This window comes from Marmota monax, unplaced genomic scaffold (genome assembly GCF_021218885.2).
Source record: "Marmota monax isolate L192 unplaced genomic scaffold, Marmota_monax_Labrador192_F-V1.1 WCK01_AAM20220418_F8-fsc00011, whole genome shotgun sequence".
NCBI lineage: Eukaryota > Metazoa > Chordata > Mammalia > Rodentia > Sciuridae > Marmota > Marmota monax.
Window position 1 is genome coordinate 25639086 of NW_026693082.1, and position 20698 is coordinate 25659783.

A 20698-nucleotide genomic window follows, 5' to 3' on the forward strand; every position below is an offset into this window, starting at 1 on the left:
AGGGATACCCCCAAACATCACTTTTTATGTACAAAGGAGATACTGAAGCACAGAACCCAACTTAGTTTAATGTCTCTTCCTGGACTATTTTGCTGTATGCCCTATTCAGCTGATAAGAAGGAAGAAGAAAATATGTTGAGGGTTATTCTCCTGCTATGTGTAATTCGCCTATGCATGCATTACTGAAATTTTTTTTCATAAGATAATTGTAACTCATGGAAAACTAGCAGCAGGAGCAGTCATTGATTTTAAATAAAAGTTTCCAAAAAAAATTCATTTTCTAAATGCTTGATTTTGATAATTTAACTAATAGATTTTAAAATAATTGGGTAAAGCATAGCCTGTACTACATTAATTCAAAGAATGTCAGGGCTTGTATGAATACTGAACTCTGAAAATCTGTACTTTGTGCTCTTGTACAGTACAAGATGGGTTTGTTGAAATATTTTGATTTAAATTTCTCACTAAAACTCCTTAATGAATGCAATTGGAGAATCATCAATTGATTGGTAGATTAGCAGCGCGAGGTGAAAGGTGTTATATCATACGACTTGAAAACATAATAAGGTTTTTTTTTTTTTTTTCCCGGTACCACAGGTTGATCCCAAAGAGGCTCAGCCACTGAGCCATGTCCCAAGTCCTTTTTATTTTTATTTTGAGACAGGTTCTCGCTAAATTGCTTAGAGCTTGCAGAGATTGGCCTCGAACTTCTTCTTGCCTCAAGTCTCCCAAATCACTGGGATTACAGGCATGAGCCACCACGCCGTGCACGGTAGGACAACCCCTGTAATACCAGTGGCTCCGGAGGCTGAGAAAGGTGGATGGTGAATTCAAAGCCAGCCTCAGCAACTTAGGAAACCCTGATTGCAAAAAGAGATAGAGATAGAAAAAAGAAAATACTCTTGTTCCTCAGAGATAGTAATTTGGTGAAAGAACCAAAGTACTATGTTTATATGCCTAATTTCTATATTTGAGGTCATCTAAAAGTTCTTCTTTAAGACCACAACTTAGTCATCTAAGACTTCCTAATGGATTTACAGATCTCCACTAATATTTAAAATATTGTGAATACCCTTTACAAACTTTCAAAAACAGTACAATTAAAAATTGTAAGTTATCTTTTTAGATATTAACAGCTTTTATTATTAATATTAAGGTTCGTGGTTTCAAATTACTAGATGCCTTAAATTCAAAAATAAAAGTGAAAAATGGTTTACTTTATATTCTGGGTAAGCCTAGGACTTTGTTAATTATTCTAATAAAAAAAATCAAAACATCCTTTGTAATTTATATCATTCAGTCTTCAACAACCAATGAGATATTGTTTTATTTTACAAAGAAGATAAAACAATTTCAAAAAGAAGTCACATAATCAGTGAATAACAAAACGAGGCTTCAAATCTGGACTTCAAAGCAGTGCTCTTAACCATCAAATTCAGAGAAATTAACGCTTTTTAGTTCTGTTAATGCCATCAATCAACGACAGGAAACTTCGCAGCATTACGCAAACTACAACTCCCAAGATGCCACGCGACTTCTGTCCGTCAGCCTCCGCCCGGGAGTCTGCAGAGCCCCCAGCATGCTTTGAGGCACGAAAGGCAACCTGGGAGCGGTAGTTCTCCCGAGTGCCTACCGGTATCGCCAGCGCGGCAGTGGCGGTCCTTGAGGCTCCAGCCCGCGGTCGTGTGAGGGCAAGTTGAGGTGGAAAAAGGGCACGGAACGGAAACGGTGAGTCAAGCACTGTTTACGCGATAAAGGGAGGCGGCACCGCAGCGTAGGGTTGAGTTAAGTAAGCGTGGCCAGTCTATTCTGGGACGCTTCTGTTTTAGCGTCAGCGAGCGAAGGTTGAGGAGGAGCCAGAGCCGGGTGCCCGCAGCCGTTCTCGCCCTCAGCACCCCGCCGCCATCTCCACCATGCAGTCCCGGGAAGACGCTCCGCGCTCTCGTCGCCTCGCCAGCCCCCGCGGTGGAAGGCGGCCCAAGAGGATTTCCAAGCCTTCGGTTTCGGCCTTTTTCACGGGCCCTGAGGAATTAAAGGACACAGCTCATTCTGCAGCCTTGCTGGCACAGCTGAAGTCCTTCTACGACGCGCGGCTGCTATGTGATGTGACCATCGAAGTGGTGACGCCTGGCAGCGGGCCTGGCACGGGTCGCCGCTTTTCTTGCAACCGCAACGTGCTGGCAGCTGCATGCCCCTACTTCAAGAGCATGTTCACAGGTGGCATGTATGAGAGTCAGCAAGCAAGCGTGACCATGCATGATGTGGATGCAGAGTCCTTTGAGGTGTTGGTCGACTACTGCTACACAGGTCGTGTGTCCCTGAGTGAGGCCAACGTGCAGCGCCTGTATGCTGCCTCCGACATGCTTCAGCTTGAGTATGTGCGGGAAGCCTGTGCTTCCTTTCTAGCCCGCCGTCTTGACCTCACTAACTGCACTGCCATCCTCAAGTTTGCTGATGCTTTTGACCATCACAAGCTACGATCACAGGCCCAGTCCTTTATAGCCCACAACTTCAAGCAGCTCAGCAGGATGGGTTCAGTTCGGGAGGAGACTCTAGCAGATCTGACCCTGGCCCAGCTACTAACAGTCCTGCGCCTGGATAGTCTGGACATAGAGAGTGAGCGTACTGTATGCCGTGTGGCTGTGCAGTGGATCGAGGCTGCTCCCAAAGAGCGGGGTCCCAGTGCTGCAGAAGTCTTCAAGTGTGTCCGTTGGACACACTTCACTGAAGAAGATCAGGACTACCTGGAAGGACTGCTAACTAGGCCCATTGTGAAGAAGTACTGCTCAGACATTATTGAAGGGGCCCTGCAGATATGCTGTGGTGACATGCTATACAAATCTGTAGTGCCAAAGCCAAATAGCAGCAGCAGCAGCAGCAGCAGCAGTTCTGTTGTATCTGTAGCAGATAATCCACCTCAGAGACTGGGTATGTGTGCCAAGGAGATGGTGATCTTCTTTGGACATCCCAGAGATCCCTTTCTCTGCTATGACCCATACTCGGGGGACATTTACACAATGCCATCACCTTTGACCAGCTTGGCTCACACTAAAACTATCACCTCCTCAGCTGTCTGTGTCTCTCCAGACCATGACATCTACCTAGCTGCCCAGCCCAGGAAAGACCTCTGGGTGTATAAACCAGCCCAAAATAGTTGGCAGCAACTGGCAGACCGCTTGCTGTGTCGTGAGGGCATGGATGTGGCATATCTTAATGGCTACATTTACATTTTGGGTGGGCGAGACCCTATTACAGGAGTCAAACTGAAGGAAGTGGAATGCTATAGTATTCAGAGGAACCAGTGGGCACTGGTGGCTCCTGTTCCCCACTCCTTTTATTCTTTTGAACTAATAGTGGTTCAGAACTATCTTTACGCTGTCAACAGTAAGCGCATGCTCTGCTATGATCCTAGACATAATATGTGGCTGAACTGTGCATCTCTTAAACGCAGTGACTTTCAGGAAGCATGTGTCTTCAATGATGAGATCTATTGTATTTGTGACATCCCAGTCATGAAGGTCTACAACCCAGCTAGGGGAGAATGGAGACAGATTAGTAATATTCCCTTGGACTCAGAGACCCACAACTATCAGATCGTTAATCATGATCAAAAGTTACTGCTTATCACTTCTACCACCCCACAATGGAAAAAGAACAGGGTGACTGTGTATGAATACCATACTAGGGAAGACCAATGGATTAACATAGGTACCATGTTAGGCCTTTTGCAGTTTGACTCTGGCTTTATTTGTCTCTGTGCTCGTGTTTATCCTTCTTGCCTTGAACCTGGTCAGAGTTTCATCACTGAGGAAGATGATGCACGGAGTGAGTCTAGTACTGAATGGGACTTAGATGGATTCAGTGAGCTGGACTCTGAGTCAGGAAGTTCAAGTTCTTTTTCTGATGATGAAGTCTGGGTACAGGTAGCACCTCAGCGAAATGCACCAGATCAGCAGGGTTCTTTGTAAATATTTCAAAACAAATGTTTCTACTATGTGGAATGTATCATTAAAAGATACCTTTTTTCCTGAAAACAAAAAAGTTGATCAGGACTACAGATTTGGTTTAGAAAGGGTAATATTTTGAAATGCTAATGTACAAAATTTAAACAGTTTCTGAAATCAACCTATTTAATAATTTACTGTGCTAAAAGTCTAAAATTAAAATGTGCAAAAATTAACTACATAATTGGTTAGGATGCTTGGTGGTTTTTTTCATTGTTTTGATTAGATAGAACATTTATATTTTGTTTATTCTAATTTAGTCTGAAGTTAATTTTTAAATTCTGTTTACAGTGCCACAATTCTTTTTAATTTGTGTAACAGAAAACTGGACTAGGAATTGTTTGAGGGCTTTTGAAGGTGTATATTTTCCTTCAGAATAATGAAAGTGGTAGATTTACAAAATCTTTTAGAGAGTTTTTAGTATTCTAAGCTGAAAATAGTTTGTTAGAATTTAGTTTGCTTTTCTCCATTTTTGCAAAGAAAAAAAATTGGGTATATATATTAAGGTTACTGAATAGTGATTTCATTTTGATAATGTGTAGAAAGACCTTACAAGGTCACAGAAAGTAAAAAAAAAAAAAAAAAAAAAAAATCAGGATTCCACTACTTAAAGGCATTTTAGCTTTTATCTTGGGGGGGTGGGGGCAGCGAGATATAAAATGTATATTTACTAAATTTGACCAATTTTTCTATATCTTGAAAAAAATCCGGCAATAGCGTTACCAATTATTTAAATACCTTTCTAAACCAACCAGCCAACAAAAACTAACAACAACAAAAAGCAACTTGCTTTATAAATCTATAGTTTTTATTATACCTGATAACATGCTTCATTGACTCAGAGGAAGAACCCTTTTTCACTGGACATATAATTGGGGAATATAAATTTTTATCCACTGTTCATGCCTTGTCTTAAAAAGTTTATTTGCTTCCCTAAAATATTTTAGTGTATAGTTTTAGGGTTCATCTTAGAGGATTCTTTAGCAGGAAGTGATCTCTATTCTTTACTGTTTTTGTGAAGTAATATTCGGTCTGAAAATATGTATAAACTAAAAAATGTATTTTATTGAGATCAGTAGTTAACAATGTCTATCAACTCTAAAATCAAGTGCCAGCAAAGAACTTTAAAACTTTAAGCTGTGTATAAAAACTGTTTTGTGTAGCATTGAAATATTGTCAGTTTTGTAAGTCACTGTAAATGTTCTTGATTATCAGCTTGAAGGTATTTTTGTATTAAAAGTTGACAGTTAAAGAACATAAGTGAATGATGGCATTTGGGGCCAATAGTGAAAGTATGTTTCTTTGAAAATATTTCCTAAGCAGTGATATATGTGTATATATATATATATATATATATATATATATATATATATATATATAGTTATTTTATTATGGTATTTGTATCTGTTTGGTGTTTCTCTGTGAACTATACTCCAGTCATTCTTTTTCTGTCACCATATGTAAAGGAAAGTCCAGAAATAGAGACTAAATCACACAAAACTGACATTGTTAAATACAAGATAATATAGGTGCTTACCTTTTGAAGATTAATTAATACATATGGTTGTCACATATACCTGATAAATGGTGTACATATACATATATAGATGTTTATGGTGTGTAAAGGTTTCTGCACCCATTTAGAATTATCTTCCTGAATTTCTGTTCAATAATATGCTAATTCTTCTTAGTGTTTATTATCTAGTGACAGAATGCTAATTTTTAATACTCAAGCAGAGGACAGAGGACTCTGGTCTGGAGTGAGAAAGAGATTTTTTTAAATGAAAACAGAAACAAAAGATATTTTTTAAAAAGTCCAACAAATAATGTTTTCTTCATCATTTTGATTGGCCATTTGAAAATCTACTCAACATTCCTGTTTAATATTTCTAGTGAAGAAGATGCCTGCTCTAACAATATGTGTTCCTTTAAAAAGATAAACATACTTTAGTGGCCAGAGTCTAAATTTTGTCCTATTTGCTATCAGGGATATTATAAACACTGCTCTTAACACAGACAGCTATTTCTCAATTGGTGTTATTTTTTAGCCAACTTTTTCTTCTCTGTTAACTTCTGTTGATAGCTTTTTATTCTGTAAGGTTGAAACATGACAATTTTTATTTCAACCAGATTATTCATCTGCATAATTAAGGTATATAACTGATACATAAGACAAATTCTCCAATTTGAGAATTCTCAACCTTTGAGTTAAAGCCTAGGCTAAATATTATTAATATCTTGGTTTACAATGAAGTTTTCTTGGGGAAGATTTTGGTTTTGTGATATATTTGTGGATTAAGGATATGTTAACTATTATTTTTTAGATAAGTGATTTGTATGTGGTTAGTTATAAATAAAACTGGTACTAAACCCCAGGCTTCCTGTCTAATTCAGTGGTTCTGCAAAATGTATAAAACCCTTACTTGTGCAATTAGCAGTGTTGAAATCCCTTTTTGACAAGAAAGCACCCTTGTCTCACTTTACATCTCTTAGCAAATGCTCAACATAATGTCATTTCCAGGGTTACCATTTGTAAGATTTAGAATCGCTTGAATTATCTTATTTTGTTGTTGCAGGGGGTACTGAGGATTGAACTCAGGGGTACTCGACCACTGAGCCACATCCCCAGCCCTATTTTGAGTTTTATTTAGAGGCAGGGTCTCACTGAGTTGCTTAATGCCTCGCTGTTGCTGAGGCTGGCTTTGAACTCTTGATCCTCCTGCCTCAGCCTCCCTAGCTGCTGGGATCACAGGTGTGCGCCACTGTGCCTGTCTTTAAATTATCTTTTATATTATGTACCTGTAGTGTGACATGCTGGGAATCACAGTTTTTTCAAATACTTTAAAATTTATATGGTAAAGGGCTAGGATATAGCTCAGTTGGTAGAGTGCTTGCCTCACATGCACAAGACCCTGGGTTCAATCCCCAGCACCACAAAAAAAAAAAAAAAAAAAAATATATATATATATATATATATATATAGAGAGAGAGAGAGAGAGAGAGAGAGAGAAAGTGGCGTTGGTGTTTTCAAAAGGATTAAAGTGATTTAGCAAATGCTTGTTTAAATTTGGTTTGGGGATTGAATTTAAATTACAACAGTTACCTCCTATCCCCTCTAGTTGAGCAGTTATTTTTCTGTCTCTCTTTTGGTACCTGGCTCATAATTGAGAATATGATGAAAGCATTTGAGTTATTCCATAGGAAAATGCAAATGTTCATATTTTCCTAATTTCAAGGGTATAAATGACATTTTTGAAGTTCATCCACATAACCAGAATAAGAACACTTATGATAGAGTCCTAAGAACACTGCTACAAAAATGAATTGACATATTTCATAACATACCTAGCCCAAATGTTTGTCTAGGGGAATATTATGTCATTCCTAAAACATGAAGAAATAAGATACATTCACTGTCTGAAAGAGATGTGAAAATTAATGACTGCCTCAGAGTAAAGGCAAAGTTGACATTCCTGAAATTCATGTTTCTTCTTGATATCATTTAATTTACTAAAGAAAAAAACAAATAAGCTAATAATGTATATAAAGGCTTTGAAGCTTAAGTGTTGTACAAATGTAAGTAATATTATTGTCCGAGAAAGGATGCATACATTGGATCTCAAAGCAAAACATGGTTCAAATATTGGAAACCACCAACATCATGACTATTTATTGGAAATTAATAAATATGAATGGCAAAACTTCTTTAATCAGGAGAATGGGTGGTTGGAAAGGGCATTTAACTTAAAGGAGTCTATTTTGCAATGTAGTGAAAAATACATCTGCTATTGGCTGCACATTAACCCAGGACCCATTGCTTTGTGTCATGTCATTTTTACCAATTTTTGCTGAAATTAGGAAAAAAATATCAAATGATGATTAAGTTGTAAAACTAGAAGTATTCAATTGGATTTGTCTTAATATTCATAAATTAGAAACGTAAAACATTTTCAGCCTATCTCAGTCCCTTAACTTTAAAAAACAGTTGAATGTTTTTGAAATTCTAAAGTTGCATTGCTATATTGAGCTGCAAGTTCAACTAGGAAATATTGTCACTAGATGGAAAGCAGTAGACCTAGCTAAAACTTAAGGGGATCTATAGATGTTAATGAACTAATATATTTTAATATAGAAATATCCAGGTTTCCTGAATTCTGATTCAAGCAATTTACAACACTTCTGTGGGCTTTATTGCTGTGATTGTCATTTCAAATCTCCCTATGATCTTTCTTTCTTTTTATTTATATATGACAGCAGAATGCATTACAATTCTTATTACACATATAGTGCACAATTTTTCATATCTCTGGTTGTATACAAAGTATATTCATACCAATTTGTGACTTCATACATGTACTTTGGATAATAATGATCATCACATTCCACCATCATTTCTAACCCCATGCCCCTTTCCTCCCGCTCCAACCCCTCTGCCCTACCTAGAGTTTGTATCCTTCCCATGCTCCCTCTCCCTATCCCACTATGAATCAGTCTCCTCCCCCCTATGATCTATCCACAGTAAATTCACAGCCAAAAGTTAAATTCCATATTCTACCCAATAATAGTGTTTCACAAACAAATGCATCTGTGTACCTTTTAAAAAATATTTTAGTTGTTGATAGACCTTTATTTTATTTATTTATTTATATGTGGTGCTGAGAATTGAACCCAGTGCCTCACACATGCCAGTCAGGTGCACTACTTCTGAGCCCCAGCCCCTGTGTACCTTTAATACACACACACACGCATACACACGATTAAGTCTGAGTATTCCTAGAAGTGGCAGAAATTAAGCCCCCAGAGTGCTAGAATCCTCTCCCTAAATCCCTAAACTTTCCCAATCCCGTCACCTTCTCTGGGAACCTACCAGTTTAGCCCTTTCATTTATGCCATACTCCAAAAATTCTAATGCTAAAAGGAGGAAAGGGTGAATGAGCTGGGGCAACTAGCAGTAGGTTCTCACAGTTGACTAGGTGGTAATGATGCTATTTTCAAGTGAGTTTGAGAATACAGGAGACATTAGTAGATGTTTCTGGCTTCCCACATCAAGGACTTTTTGGCTCACCTCTTATTTAAAATGCAGCTAGAGTGGACCCTTTCCTACCAAGCTAACAGGTCAATTTACTTTGCTTTTCTTCCTTAAGGCTTTCTTTGATGGAGTAATTTTGTGGCTTTTTTTCCCCCCTTTAACCAGGGATTGGACCCAGGGGTGCTTAACCACTGAGCCACATCCCCAGCTCCTTTTTTATATTTTTTTTAGAGACATGGTCTTACTGAGTTTCTTAGGGCCTTACTAAATTGCTAAGGCTGACTTTTTTAAAAAATATTTTTTAGTTGTTAATGTACCTTTATTTTACTTTTATGTGGTTCTGAGAATCAAACTCAGTGCCTCACACATGCTAGGCAAGTGCTCTACCAATGAGCTATAACCCCAGCCCTAAGGCTGACTTTGAACTCATAGTCGTCCTGCCTCAGCCTCCTGAGCTGCTGGGATTACAGGCATGTGCCACCAGGCCCAGCTAGAGTTTTCTTATGGGCAGTGCTCCTGCAATCACAGCACAGGAATTGAAGGCAATCCTTAAGCAATGGAGGATGAGAATTGGTAGGTCAGTGCCATGGCATCCCAACCTTAAGAAAGGGACACCCTACATATTTCCTCAGAGGACTTCCTGTTGGATTGAACCTCAGTCTCCCACAACAGTAATCAGTTGAGTAAAACATCTTCCCTGTATCTCAGTCTATGGTCCTTCATGTCACATTACAGAAATTTAATTTGGCAATTAGAAGCTCATTTTTAAAAATTTTTTTAGTTGTAGATGGACACATGCTTCATTTTGTTTATTTTATGTGGTGCTGAGGATCGAACCCAGGGCCTCACACATACTAGGCAAGTGCTCTACCACTGAGCCCCAGCCCCTAGAAGCTCATTGATAGTACTTTTAGAAAGAAGTTTATATCTGAACAATTTTTGCCTGGAAGGAGAAGACTGATAAGAGGGGATTAGGATGAGTGAGATGATGCTCTCCTCAGCCACAAGCCAAATATGGGATTATCCCTTCTCTAAAGGGCGCAAGCAAAGTCAAGCCTCACAGCCCTCCTTTAAATTCATGTGTTTATAAAAAACAATATGACAAAAATGTTGAACATAAAAAAGCCATCAGTACAAACTGGAAGTTTATGGGAAGGACACTGGCCGGAACAAAGAAATAAAATCACCAAATCCAGAATATGGGCAATCTAACAGGACAATTGACATATAATTTCAACAATGGTTTATCTTATCACATGGTGAATGAAAGAAAAGTGACCACAACAACCAAGAGATCTTTATTGCAGCAGTGCAACAAAGAGAAAAGAAAGAAGGAAAGAAGTGGGAGGGGGGCAGCTGGGGAAGGCTTTTATAGCCCTTCTGCTGTGTTGCCTAAATCTAACAGGGTCTCTAGGTTTGCAAGCTGCTTTGTTGGCACAAAAGGGGGTTAAGCGCTCAGCCTTGAGCGGAGGCTTGGGCGTTTGGGCTTGAAGCAAACAGGTGATAAAGAATCAGAGGGTTTGAGCAGCCAGGTCATGCTGCAGCTAACTTTGTTTGGCATGTCCTGCAAACAGCTTACTCAGCCTGTCCTGCACCTAACAGTGAAAAGTGAGAAAATGGAATGGTTGGTTCCTAAGACCTAATAAGGGGGTGAATACTCAAATTGTATTTTTAGTTGCTTTTGTTTTAAGCTTATATTCTTGAACACTTTACTAAGGTTCAGGCAACAAGCTATTAAAATAAGGAACATCCTGGTCTGCTGTGGTTTTAACATCCTGACCAAAACTCAGGTTGAAATTTAATCTCCATTGTGAGGTATTAAGAGACAAGACCTGATAGAACATTTTTAAAAAGGAACTGGTAGAACCTTTAAGAGGTAATTAGGGGGCTGAGGTTGTGGCTCAGTGGTAAAGTGCTTGCCTTGCACACATGAGGCCCTGGGTTCCATCCTTAGCACCACATATAAATAAATAAAAATAAAGATATTGTGTCCATCCACAACTAATATATACATTTTTTAAAAGGTAATTAGGTTCTGAGGGTTCTGCCCTGGTGAATTAATTAATCCATAGTCTATCTCCAGAATGGATCTGTTATTAAAGCCAATTGGCTCTGTCTCTTATATGTGCAGACTTTTTTGTGGGTATGGTGCTGGGGACTGAACCCAAGGCCTTGTTCATCTATACGGCAGGCACTCTATCAACTGAGCTATATCCCCAGCCCTTATATGTGCACCTTATTTTGTGATGCCATACTCTGCCTCAGTACAATACAGAATCCCCATAAGCAAAAAGACCCTTGCCAGATGCTGAGCAGATGTTAGAGACTTCCTACCCTCCATAATAGTGATCTAAATAGACCTCTATGTATAAATTACCCAGTCTGTGGTATTCAGTTATAACAACAGCAAACAAACCAAAAGCTAGGCATGGTGACACACACCTGTAACTCAGCAACTCAGGAGGCTGAGGCAGGAGGATTGCAAGTTCAAGAGCAGCCTCAGCAACTTAGTGAGACCCTGTCTCAAAAAAAAAAAAAAAAAAAAAATCCTGGTTTAAAAAAAGGAAAAAAAAACAAAAAACAGGTCAAGACAATGGGCCAGAATCTGAAAGGAGAAGGAATGGTGTAAATGAGAGGATTACACTAGAACAGGAGCCAAGACAACTTCTAAAATGGAAGAAGAGGAGAGTTGACATAGATGAAAATGTTTTCTAGGTATGGCCTTGAGCTTCTGTTAGCTTGTACTTCTCTTTTCTTTTTCTTTCTTTTTTCTTTTCTGGAATTAGAATGCAAGATTTTCTGTTGAAAGAAATGGAGGCCCGTGGGGAAGGGTGCTTGAGAAGGGGAACCTACTAACCGGTAAGGTTCATTAGATCAGAGGCTATGTGGTCTACTTCATTTGTACATCTCGTATAACACAAAGTACTCAGCATTCTTCAATGCCTGGGGCCTGTCCTGAACAGAATTGAAAAAAATTTAAGATTGAAAGTGTTGTGTTTGTAAAACAGAACTGCTCACACTCTAAATCCTAACAATATATGATATATTAACAAATATTTCTATATTTTTAAATGGTGCTAAATATTGAACCCAGGGATGCTTTACTATAACAGGTGTTCACTTGATGCTTTGATTATATCCTTTGTGGCTTTGAAACATTTTTTTTTTCTTTTTCCCAACCTTATTCTCCCTGACCTTCTCATCCCTCATCTTTTCCCTAACTTTCTTCTTCCTGACTTTCTTCTCTCTGATCTTCTCCTCTCTGATCTTCTTTTCCCTTATCTTCTCCTTCCTGATGTCTCCTCCCTAATCTCATTTTCTCTGAATCATCTCTTTAAAAACCCCTTGTTTCCCATGATGGGCAGAATCACAGGCTTTGGGACAGAAGTCTCCTATGTTTCTACTTTGCTAGCCAAGCAATAAAACATTTTCCTTTTTCTCAAGACCTTGTCTTCATTATTGGATTGTTGTCAAGGACATAGACCAAGCTTTTGATTACATTACCATTGAACTAATTCCCGGCCCTTTATAATAAAGTTTTGATTTTGAGTCAGGATCTTGCTAAGTTGTTGAGCTTATGATTCTCATGCCTTAGCCTCCCTAGTAATGAGATTAGAGGCACATATCACTGCACCTTTATCCTCCCTAGTTATGGGGTTAGAGGCACATATCACTGCACCCAACTTCTGTGTATTATTCTTGATCATAGGTAAGTTTGATAATCTTGACATTTTTGTCAGTTAGAATCATAAAATGCAAATAAAAAATAAAAAAAAATCAGATTTAAATTCTGAGAACTTTAAATAATTTACCAAGAATCACATTGATAATTATTAGTATTAGTAAAACTGAATTAGAGCTGTTTCCTGTCTGTTAAATCAATGTACTTTCTAGTACACGCTCTTCTCTGCTGAGTAGCTCTGTCTTGCTCAGTTTATTCATACTTATACGTGCTGAAAAGTTATAGAACCCAGATTGGGAGGCTCATCCCATGACAGAACCAATACCTGAGAGACAGTGTTGGGGAGAATAAAAGGCTTTATTCAGTGGCCAAAGAATGAAGAGAAAAGCTTGGCTTTCAAATCAGTTTTTCAACTCCAGGGAGTTGAGGGGTTACAGATACTGAATAGGAATAATGAGGGAGAGGGAAAGGCTAATAGAAGGGTGGAGTGTTCCTTTCTTTTCCAGGATTAGGTGGGGATCTTCCAGAAATTCTAGTGCCACCCCTCCCTTGTCATTCCTTTTCATGGTCTGGTTTTTCTGGTCATGATGGCTGGTAGGTGTCTATAGCCTTGGGTCAGGTGGGCTGGGAGACTAGGCAAGACAGGTCATGTAAACTCCATGTTATAGTTTTGGACAAAACTTAATCTCAAATGATCTGCATGTCTACATACAGTAGAACCTGACCCAAAGGCTAAGACAACAAAGGAGACAGACACAATATGAAGGCAGAGATTATAAACCTTTTCATCCCATTCTGGTCAATCACCAAATATATATAGACCCAAGTAAAGAGTTAGTGTTTTCAGCAAAAGGGGCCTTCGGTTCCCCAGAGAGTAGCCTCTACACATTACCATCATAACCCTCACAGCAGAGGTGTGATCTACAGCAAAGCCTGTGGGGCATTAATAATGTCCTGCCCAGCTGTGTGACCTCCAAAATCAGTAATGTTTAGGTCAATTGAGACCAAGTAAAGCTAGAGAATTTATTAAGGTTTTCTTTCAGATTCTGCAATTCTATTTTAAATTAATGCCCAAAGTTGCCTCTTTTATATGAAATTTCCTGTTTCGGGAAGGAGTGCCAAATCAAGTTAGACTACATCCTAAAATGCCAGCATTTTGGGTACTTGAGTCATTTTTGTACTGCGTAAACGTAATCTCCTTATCTGCTCCTCTTTTGGAGCCTGGCTCATTAGCCAGAATGCCAAAAGCTCTGTCCTTGTCCCCAATGCCAATCCAGTAATGAGGACACGGTTTTGAGAAAAAGGAAAAAGAAGGTTTATTGCTTTGCTAGCAAAGGAGAAACACAGAGGATTCCTGTTCCAGAGGCTGTGATTCTGCCCATCAGCAGGAACAGGGGGCTTTTAAAGAGGTGACTCAAAGGCTACATTCCACGTGTTCTCTGTCTGGAGTTATAATTCACTTGTTAATTTGGGAGATAGTCATTTCTGAGATCTGGTACCATCCCCAAAGTCTGGATTACTTTGATAACTGCCTAGGATGGGAAGAAAGGTAATCCTGTTTCCCTTGAGATTAGGTAGGAGGAGACGTTAGGGAGGAGCAGGGAGAGAGGAAGATAAAGAAACATGTCCATTTAAAAAATAAGTTGCAGTGGCAGAGCAGCAAGGGTTACATTCAAAGCATAAAGTGAACCATTGTCATAGGTTCATTCCCCATCACCACACACACATACACACACAAATGGAATCCTAAAGTATGTAACCTATTAAAATCGTTATTTTCACTCAGTATAATCCTCTTGAGATTTATTCAAGTTGTCATGTATGTCAAGAGACATTCCAAATGGTGAAATAATAACTGCCTAAAAATGTCCTAATAAAAGCATCGAGAACACTAAGCGCAAACTGTCAACCTTATTAAAACTCTGGAGATTAAAGATTTGCAACACTCCAAAGTGTTTACTCAAAAAAAAAAAAACATGAATCTCCTACACAGGAGTTCTCAGCTCTGTGGAAGCCCTGAAACTCAACACCCTCACATCTGGGGAAATACCTGGGGCAACCAGCAGCTTAGCAACCAGTAGAAAAAGCAAAATGGATTTGTAGCCCCTTAAAAGCCCCATCCCCAGTAAACCCCTAGTTTACCTGATTGCTTCCTAAAAATTGCCAATACAGGACTTTTCTTTATTCGACCTATTTCAAAGTGCATTTATCAAAGACAAAAACCCAACAACAATGAAAAAACACAATAGTACAGCAAAAGAAAAAAAAAAGTGGTGTCACAGTAGGTAGCTAAATAGACATGAGCAAGAGAGGTGGGGAAAGCACATTCCCCATCTCTCTCTCTCCCTCCCTCTCCCTCTCTCTTATCTATCTATAAATAAGAATATTTTTATGTGGTGCTGAGTATCAAACCCAGTGCCTCACGTATGCAAAGCATCCGCTTTACCACTGAGCTACAGCCCCAACCCCAAATTATTTTTTTAATAACGATTATAAATTCCATTGTTTACTCCTTCACTTTACCAAAGCTTGTATACCCTTATACCCCGGATTTATGGTCTATTTTTCCATTTCTTACACTGGAGCAGCCCCTCTCTGCTTGTCTAATAACAGGGTGCATTGCTTTATTTCCTATAGAGCCTTTCTCACATACTGAAATTATTGCTATTAATTTTTTTTACTCTATAATATCTTTCTCCTCTGTTACAGTGTGTACAACATGATAGGAAGGACCATATCTATCTTTTTCACCTTAGCTACAGGCATAGAGTCATGAAAGAAGAAATAAATGTGTTTGAATTTATATGACAAACACCTGTATTTATAGCTTTTATTTAGTGAATTCTCCAGCTTTGAGGGAGAGCAATTATTATACCTTTCTTTTCCTTTTTTGGTTGTTATAGCAACCTACTGGCCTTCAGAGCTACAAATTAATTCACCCATTTTCCCAGAATAATACTCTCACTTTCCCTGAATACCAAACAATATTTTCAATTATGAGATAATGATGCTATTATCAATCACATTTCTCACACTAGATAAGGGCATTGAGAGGTTTCCTCTTTATCTTTTATGGCAGAGAAATAGAAAGGCAATAATCTGTCAAACCAGAGAATGCTAAGAAAAAACAAAGCATGTGACATACATTTCCACTTCTAATTCTTTCACATTTCTTCCATGTTCTCCAACCTTTCCACAAGCACCTGTGAATTCTATAGGGTTTGTTGTCCAAGTTGTTTGGGAAGATTTGAAAGGTAATTGCTGCAAAACAAAGAAATTTGAAGAGATCTGTTACTACCAAAATATTTCCTCTTTTCTCCTGTTACCTATTGCTCAAATATGTTAGATTGGCAAATCATAATACTCCTTAAAAATTTTGAAATTTGCTCTGAAAGGGTCCAACATATGCTTCCCCACCTCCCAACACCACATTGTAGGACTGGAACCAAGAATACTTTTTATTAAACTGAATTAGTCACTATGGAAAACTCATTATAAGTTCAATAAAAACAAGGTTTATCTGTGTCATTCAACCAGCCCTGAATTTAGTTTTAAAAAGGCAGAGTCTACCCTGTTTTGTTTATTTTATTTTATTTTTTGCAGTGCTGGGGATCAACCCAGGGCCATGTTTGTGATAGGCAAGCACTCTATCACTGAGCTAATCAGCCCTGCAGTCTATTTTCTAATGATAGAGAGCCTAAAGCAACTGTACTGTAAATAATGATGCATTTTGTCTTCTGAAGGCTTTGGTCACAATTTCTAGAGTCAGGCACAACCGCAGTTTGAAGGTATATGGTATAATAATTACTACCTCCTCTTCTGTAGGTCAGAATATTTTCCTTATACAAAGAGTTGTAAGACCCATCAGTAAACCATTCTATAACCTTATATAAAAGAAGTTACACTGAAGTTATTTCACCTCCTGAGTATTTTAGTATATATAAAAGCAGTATCCACTCTAAGACATTGTGCCAATTCCAAAAATGTACAATGGGGATGCTGTCAAGAAGAGAGAAAAAAAGAAAAGGAGGGGCATTGTCGAGACTGTAGCTCTTGATATTAGATCTGGGGCTATTTTGATTTATGTGTTTGTAAGAACTTCATTTTAGTCTTCTAGAAAACTCCATCTTTTTTTATCCTTCTAAATAGACATGCTGGGTAAAAGTAAGATAAAGGCATAAAAAAATGGAAAAGCTGAAAATTAACCTTCACGTCACCTTGTATCAGTGATGTAAAGGTCAATTTATTGTTCATTTTTATGGAATTTGTGCCAAGGGCACTGGGAAAGACATCCATTATGATGAATTTCACACACTTGGGGATGGATCAATTAAAAGAATAGGAAAGAAAATATAAAGGAAGAAAAGACAAAAAAGGAAAAAGAGAAAAATAGAGATGGTGAAAAGGAAGAACCCCAAAAGGAGGAAACTCCAGGAACTCCCCCAAAGAAGGAAACTAAGAAAAAATTCAAATTTGAGCCACCTGCTGATCAAGGTTTTCTGAACAGAAATGAGGTTCATGTGTGGATCTGTGACCCAGTTCGAATTAAAACATTTGTCATGGGATTAATTCTTGTGATTGCAGTAATCAGCCTTCCCTCTTTGGCCAATAGAAATGAAAGCCGGTGCCTATCACCCCACTGTGGGCACAGGCTGTTTTGTAGCCAGCATTCTTCTTGCTGTTGCTCCCTGCATTCTCTTTCTCATCATCTGGCTCATAACTGGAGGAAGGCATCACTTTTGTTTCTTGCCAAATCTGACTGTTGATGTGGCCTTCACTGACCCCTTCAGGCTTCTGTACACACACGAATACAAAGGACCAAAAGCAGACTTAAAAGAAAGAAGAGAAATCTGAAACAAAAAGCAGCAGAAATCCGACAGTAAGTCAGATAGTGAGAAAAAGGAAGATGAGAAGGGAAAAGTAGGACAAGCAAATCAGGGAACAGAAGGCTCAGGTGGAGCCGGGCTCATTGGCTCACACCTGTAATCCCAGTGGCTCGGGAGGCTGAGGCAGGAAGATGGAGAGTTCAAAGCCAGCCTCAGCAAAAGCAAGGCTTTAAGCAACTCTGTGAGACCCCGTCTCTAAATAAATACAAAATAGGGCTGGGGATGTGGCTCAGTGGTCGAGTGTCCCTGAGTTCAATTCACGGTACCAAAAAAAAAAAAAAAGAAGAAGAAGAAGGCAGCTCAGGTGGAAAACGCATTCAGACACAGTGACAGGAGGGAAGATGACTGATTCCAACACAGTAATGGAAATGGGAATGATTTTGAAATGATCACAAGAGAACTGGAACAGCAAACCGATGGAGATTGTGAAGAAGAGGAGAAAGAAAACAATGAAGGAGAAACGCCTAAATCTTCACATGCAAAAATCATAATCTGAATAATTTGGGGAATGAATAAGAGCAAAAGGTTGGATTCTCTAGGTTGGCCAATCATCATAATGTACACATCTTTTTTGTAGCATTCTTTATATCCATTTACTAAAATCTATTTGACATCCAAGCAGCTATTCAGTTCATTTTATAGAATATTGGTACTACAATTGGTACATTCTAAAATCATTTAGTAAGTTTGTCCTTTTTACAAGTAAAATTTACAAGTAAGTAATCTTATTCATTTTGATAGTTATCAATGATGCATTTTCTACAATCACTTTAGATTAATGGCATGGCGGGGGGTGTAGCAGGGATAGAACTCAGGAGCACTTGACCACTGAGCCACATCCCCAGCCCTATTTTGTATTTTATTTAGAGACAGGGTTGCTTTGCACCTCACTTTTGCTGAGGCTGGCTTTGAACTCAGATTCTCCTGCTTCAGTCTCCCAAGCTGCTGGGATTATAGGCATGTGCCACTGCACCAGGCACTTAAGGATATTTTTGACAGTTGCATGGATTTTTATTGTTAGACTAATCAAAATAACTTTAGAAGAAAGAGATTGCAACATTTCAGATTATGCAGAGTTATGGAGACTCCATTTTACAGTTTCGGTGGGATGAAATGTATAAATTCTTTGTTCTTGATAGTTTGCTTTTGTTTTTCATTATAAAATTATACCAGGAAATTTCTTAAGATTCTGAGTTAACAGGGTTCAAAAGCATTTTGTGGAAACAAGCCAACTAGTAACAGTGCAGCAAAACTTTGAGTTTAGCTGCAAATTCTCTTTTTCCAACTTGGGAAATCCAAACTGATTTCTACGTTTAATTCAGAGAAAGATGGTCATCTCCAACAGAGAAAGTGAATAGCATTGATTGGAAGGTGATGGGTCTTCTTCCTTCTTCCCCATCTCCTTGTAATGTAAAGCATATTCTGCATATAATTTACTAATAAAACTTTTTATTTAAAAAAAATAGACATGTTGAATGCCAGCTACACCACTGGTTGTATATCAAACTTCTACCACAGCTACACCTAGATAGCTGCTTACTGTTAAAAATTGAAGATAGTTCAATGAAATGGAAGGTTTTCCAGGGGAGGATCAGTTGTCCAGCTACACAGATCTTGCATTAATTGCTTGGTAGAATTATCATGTTCCAGATTTATTTCTCTGCTTTTGAGGTTTAAATATATTCAGTTATTACTATATCTTGATGTGGTTATGTTTGGATAGTGAATCAGATTAACCAAATCAATAAGACTCAAAGATATACTAATATTTTAACTTACAATTAGAAAATATAACTTTCAAATAGACTAGATATATACGGTGATCTCTGACTAGCACATGGATCCACACTTTGTAAGAGATGAATTATTGTCAGAAGGTTGTTTGGTGGACATGGACACAGAATTTATAGAGCAAGTGGATGATTTTAGTGTTAAAAGAGGTTTAAGAGGCTGATGTATTTGTTGTCAATGAACCAAATGGACAATTTCTCTGGACAAAGCTAAATCTAAATGCCCTTGATGGCATGGTCAAGTCATTTCTAGGCTTCTGTGCTGAAACTCTGCTTGCCACAATCTTTCTTTCTCATTTTTTTTTTGGGGGGGGGCGGGGAAAGGTGGTTACTAGGGATTGAATTCAGGGGGACTCAACCACTGAGTCACATCTCCAGTCCTATTTTATATTTTATTTAGAGATAGAGTCTCACTGAGTTGCTTAGCACCTCACTGTTGCTGAGGCTGGCTTTTAACTCTTGATCCTCCTGCCTCAGCCCCCCAAACCGCTAAGATTAGAGGTATGCACCACTGAGCCCAGTTCTTTCTCTTACCTTTTTTTCCCTTTGTATTATTTCTGCAGCTATATCATTTCTTCAATTAGATTTTTAGTGAGTTGTGGCATGAGACCCATTTTGTCTTTTGAAGATTCCATATCTGCTCTGATTTGTACTTATTTTCCTTATAATTTTATTATTTGAAGACCATCATATATATCTCAATTTACAATTTTATGTGTATATAGGGTGGGGGTCTGGATGCATCTCTGACCTCCATGTACTACAGTGTCTTCAGCCTATCATCAGCATACCGTTAACCTTGTACCAGTGATGTGAAGGTCAATTTATTGTTCATTTTAATGCAATTTGTGCCAAGGGCACAGGGAAAGACATACATTATGATGAATTTCAAACATTTGGGGATGGATAAACTCTCTGCCTCTTGCTATAAATTCAGGAAAATATTAAACATAATCTCTGCTGTAATATTATATATTACTTCCTAGATTTTTGTCCAATGTTTCCTCAAAGCTCTGAAGTTTCAGGTGTTGATTTTTCACTAAAAAAAAAAAAAAAAAAAGAACTAGTGGAAAAGTGACATGTGAGATGACAAAGTCAAACAACTCATTAATAGTTTCTGCCTATATTTCCCATGACTGGAATATATAATAATTGAATTATTAATTACCATGTTCAACTCAATTTGAAAAGGAAATCCTAAGGGCTGAGGCTGTAGCTCAGTGGCAGAGTGCTTGCCTAGCATGTGTGAAGCACTGGGTTGGATCCTTAGCACAACATAAATATAAAATAAAGGCATTCTGTCCGTC

The 20698-nt window shown here is 38.3% G+C and overlaps 1 protein-coding gene and 1 pseudogene across 1 annotated transcript; both read left to right on the top strand.

The window, feature by feature from the left end:
- The first annotated feature begins 1596 nt into the window (after nucleotides 1-1596).
- Nucleotides 1597-6379, top strand: Kbtbd7 (kelch repeat and BTB domain containing 7). The gene has a single exon (XM_046454265.2). It carries the CDS (start codon nucleotides 1914-1916, stop codon nucleotides 3966-3968), a length of 2055 nt encoding a protein of 684 aa, XP_046310221.1. The 5' UTR covers nucleotides 1597-1913; the 3' UTR covers nucleotides 3969-6379.
- A 10319-nt stretch (nucleotides 6380-16698) lies between these two features.
- On the top strand, nucleotides 16699-18097 carry LOC124099034 (translocation protein SEC62-like; annotated as a pseudogene).
- Nucleotides 18098-20698: the final 2601 nt, after the last annotated feature.

Bases quoted from the DNA above. Each gene is read 5' to 3' on its own strand.
- Kbtbd7 (XM_046454265.2), top strand. From the start codon at position 1,914: ATGCAGTCCCGGGAAGACGCTCCGCGCTCTCGTCGCCTCGCCAGCCCC.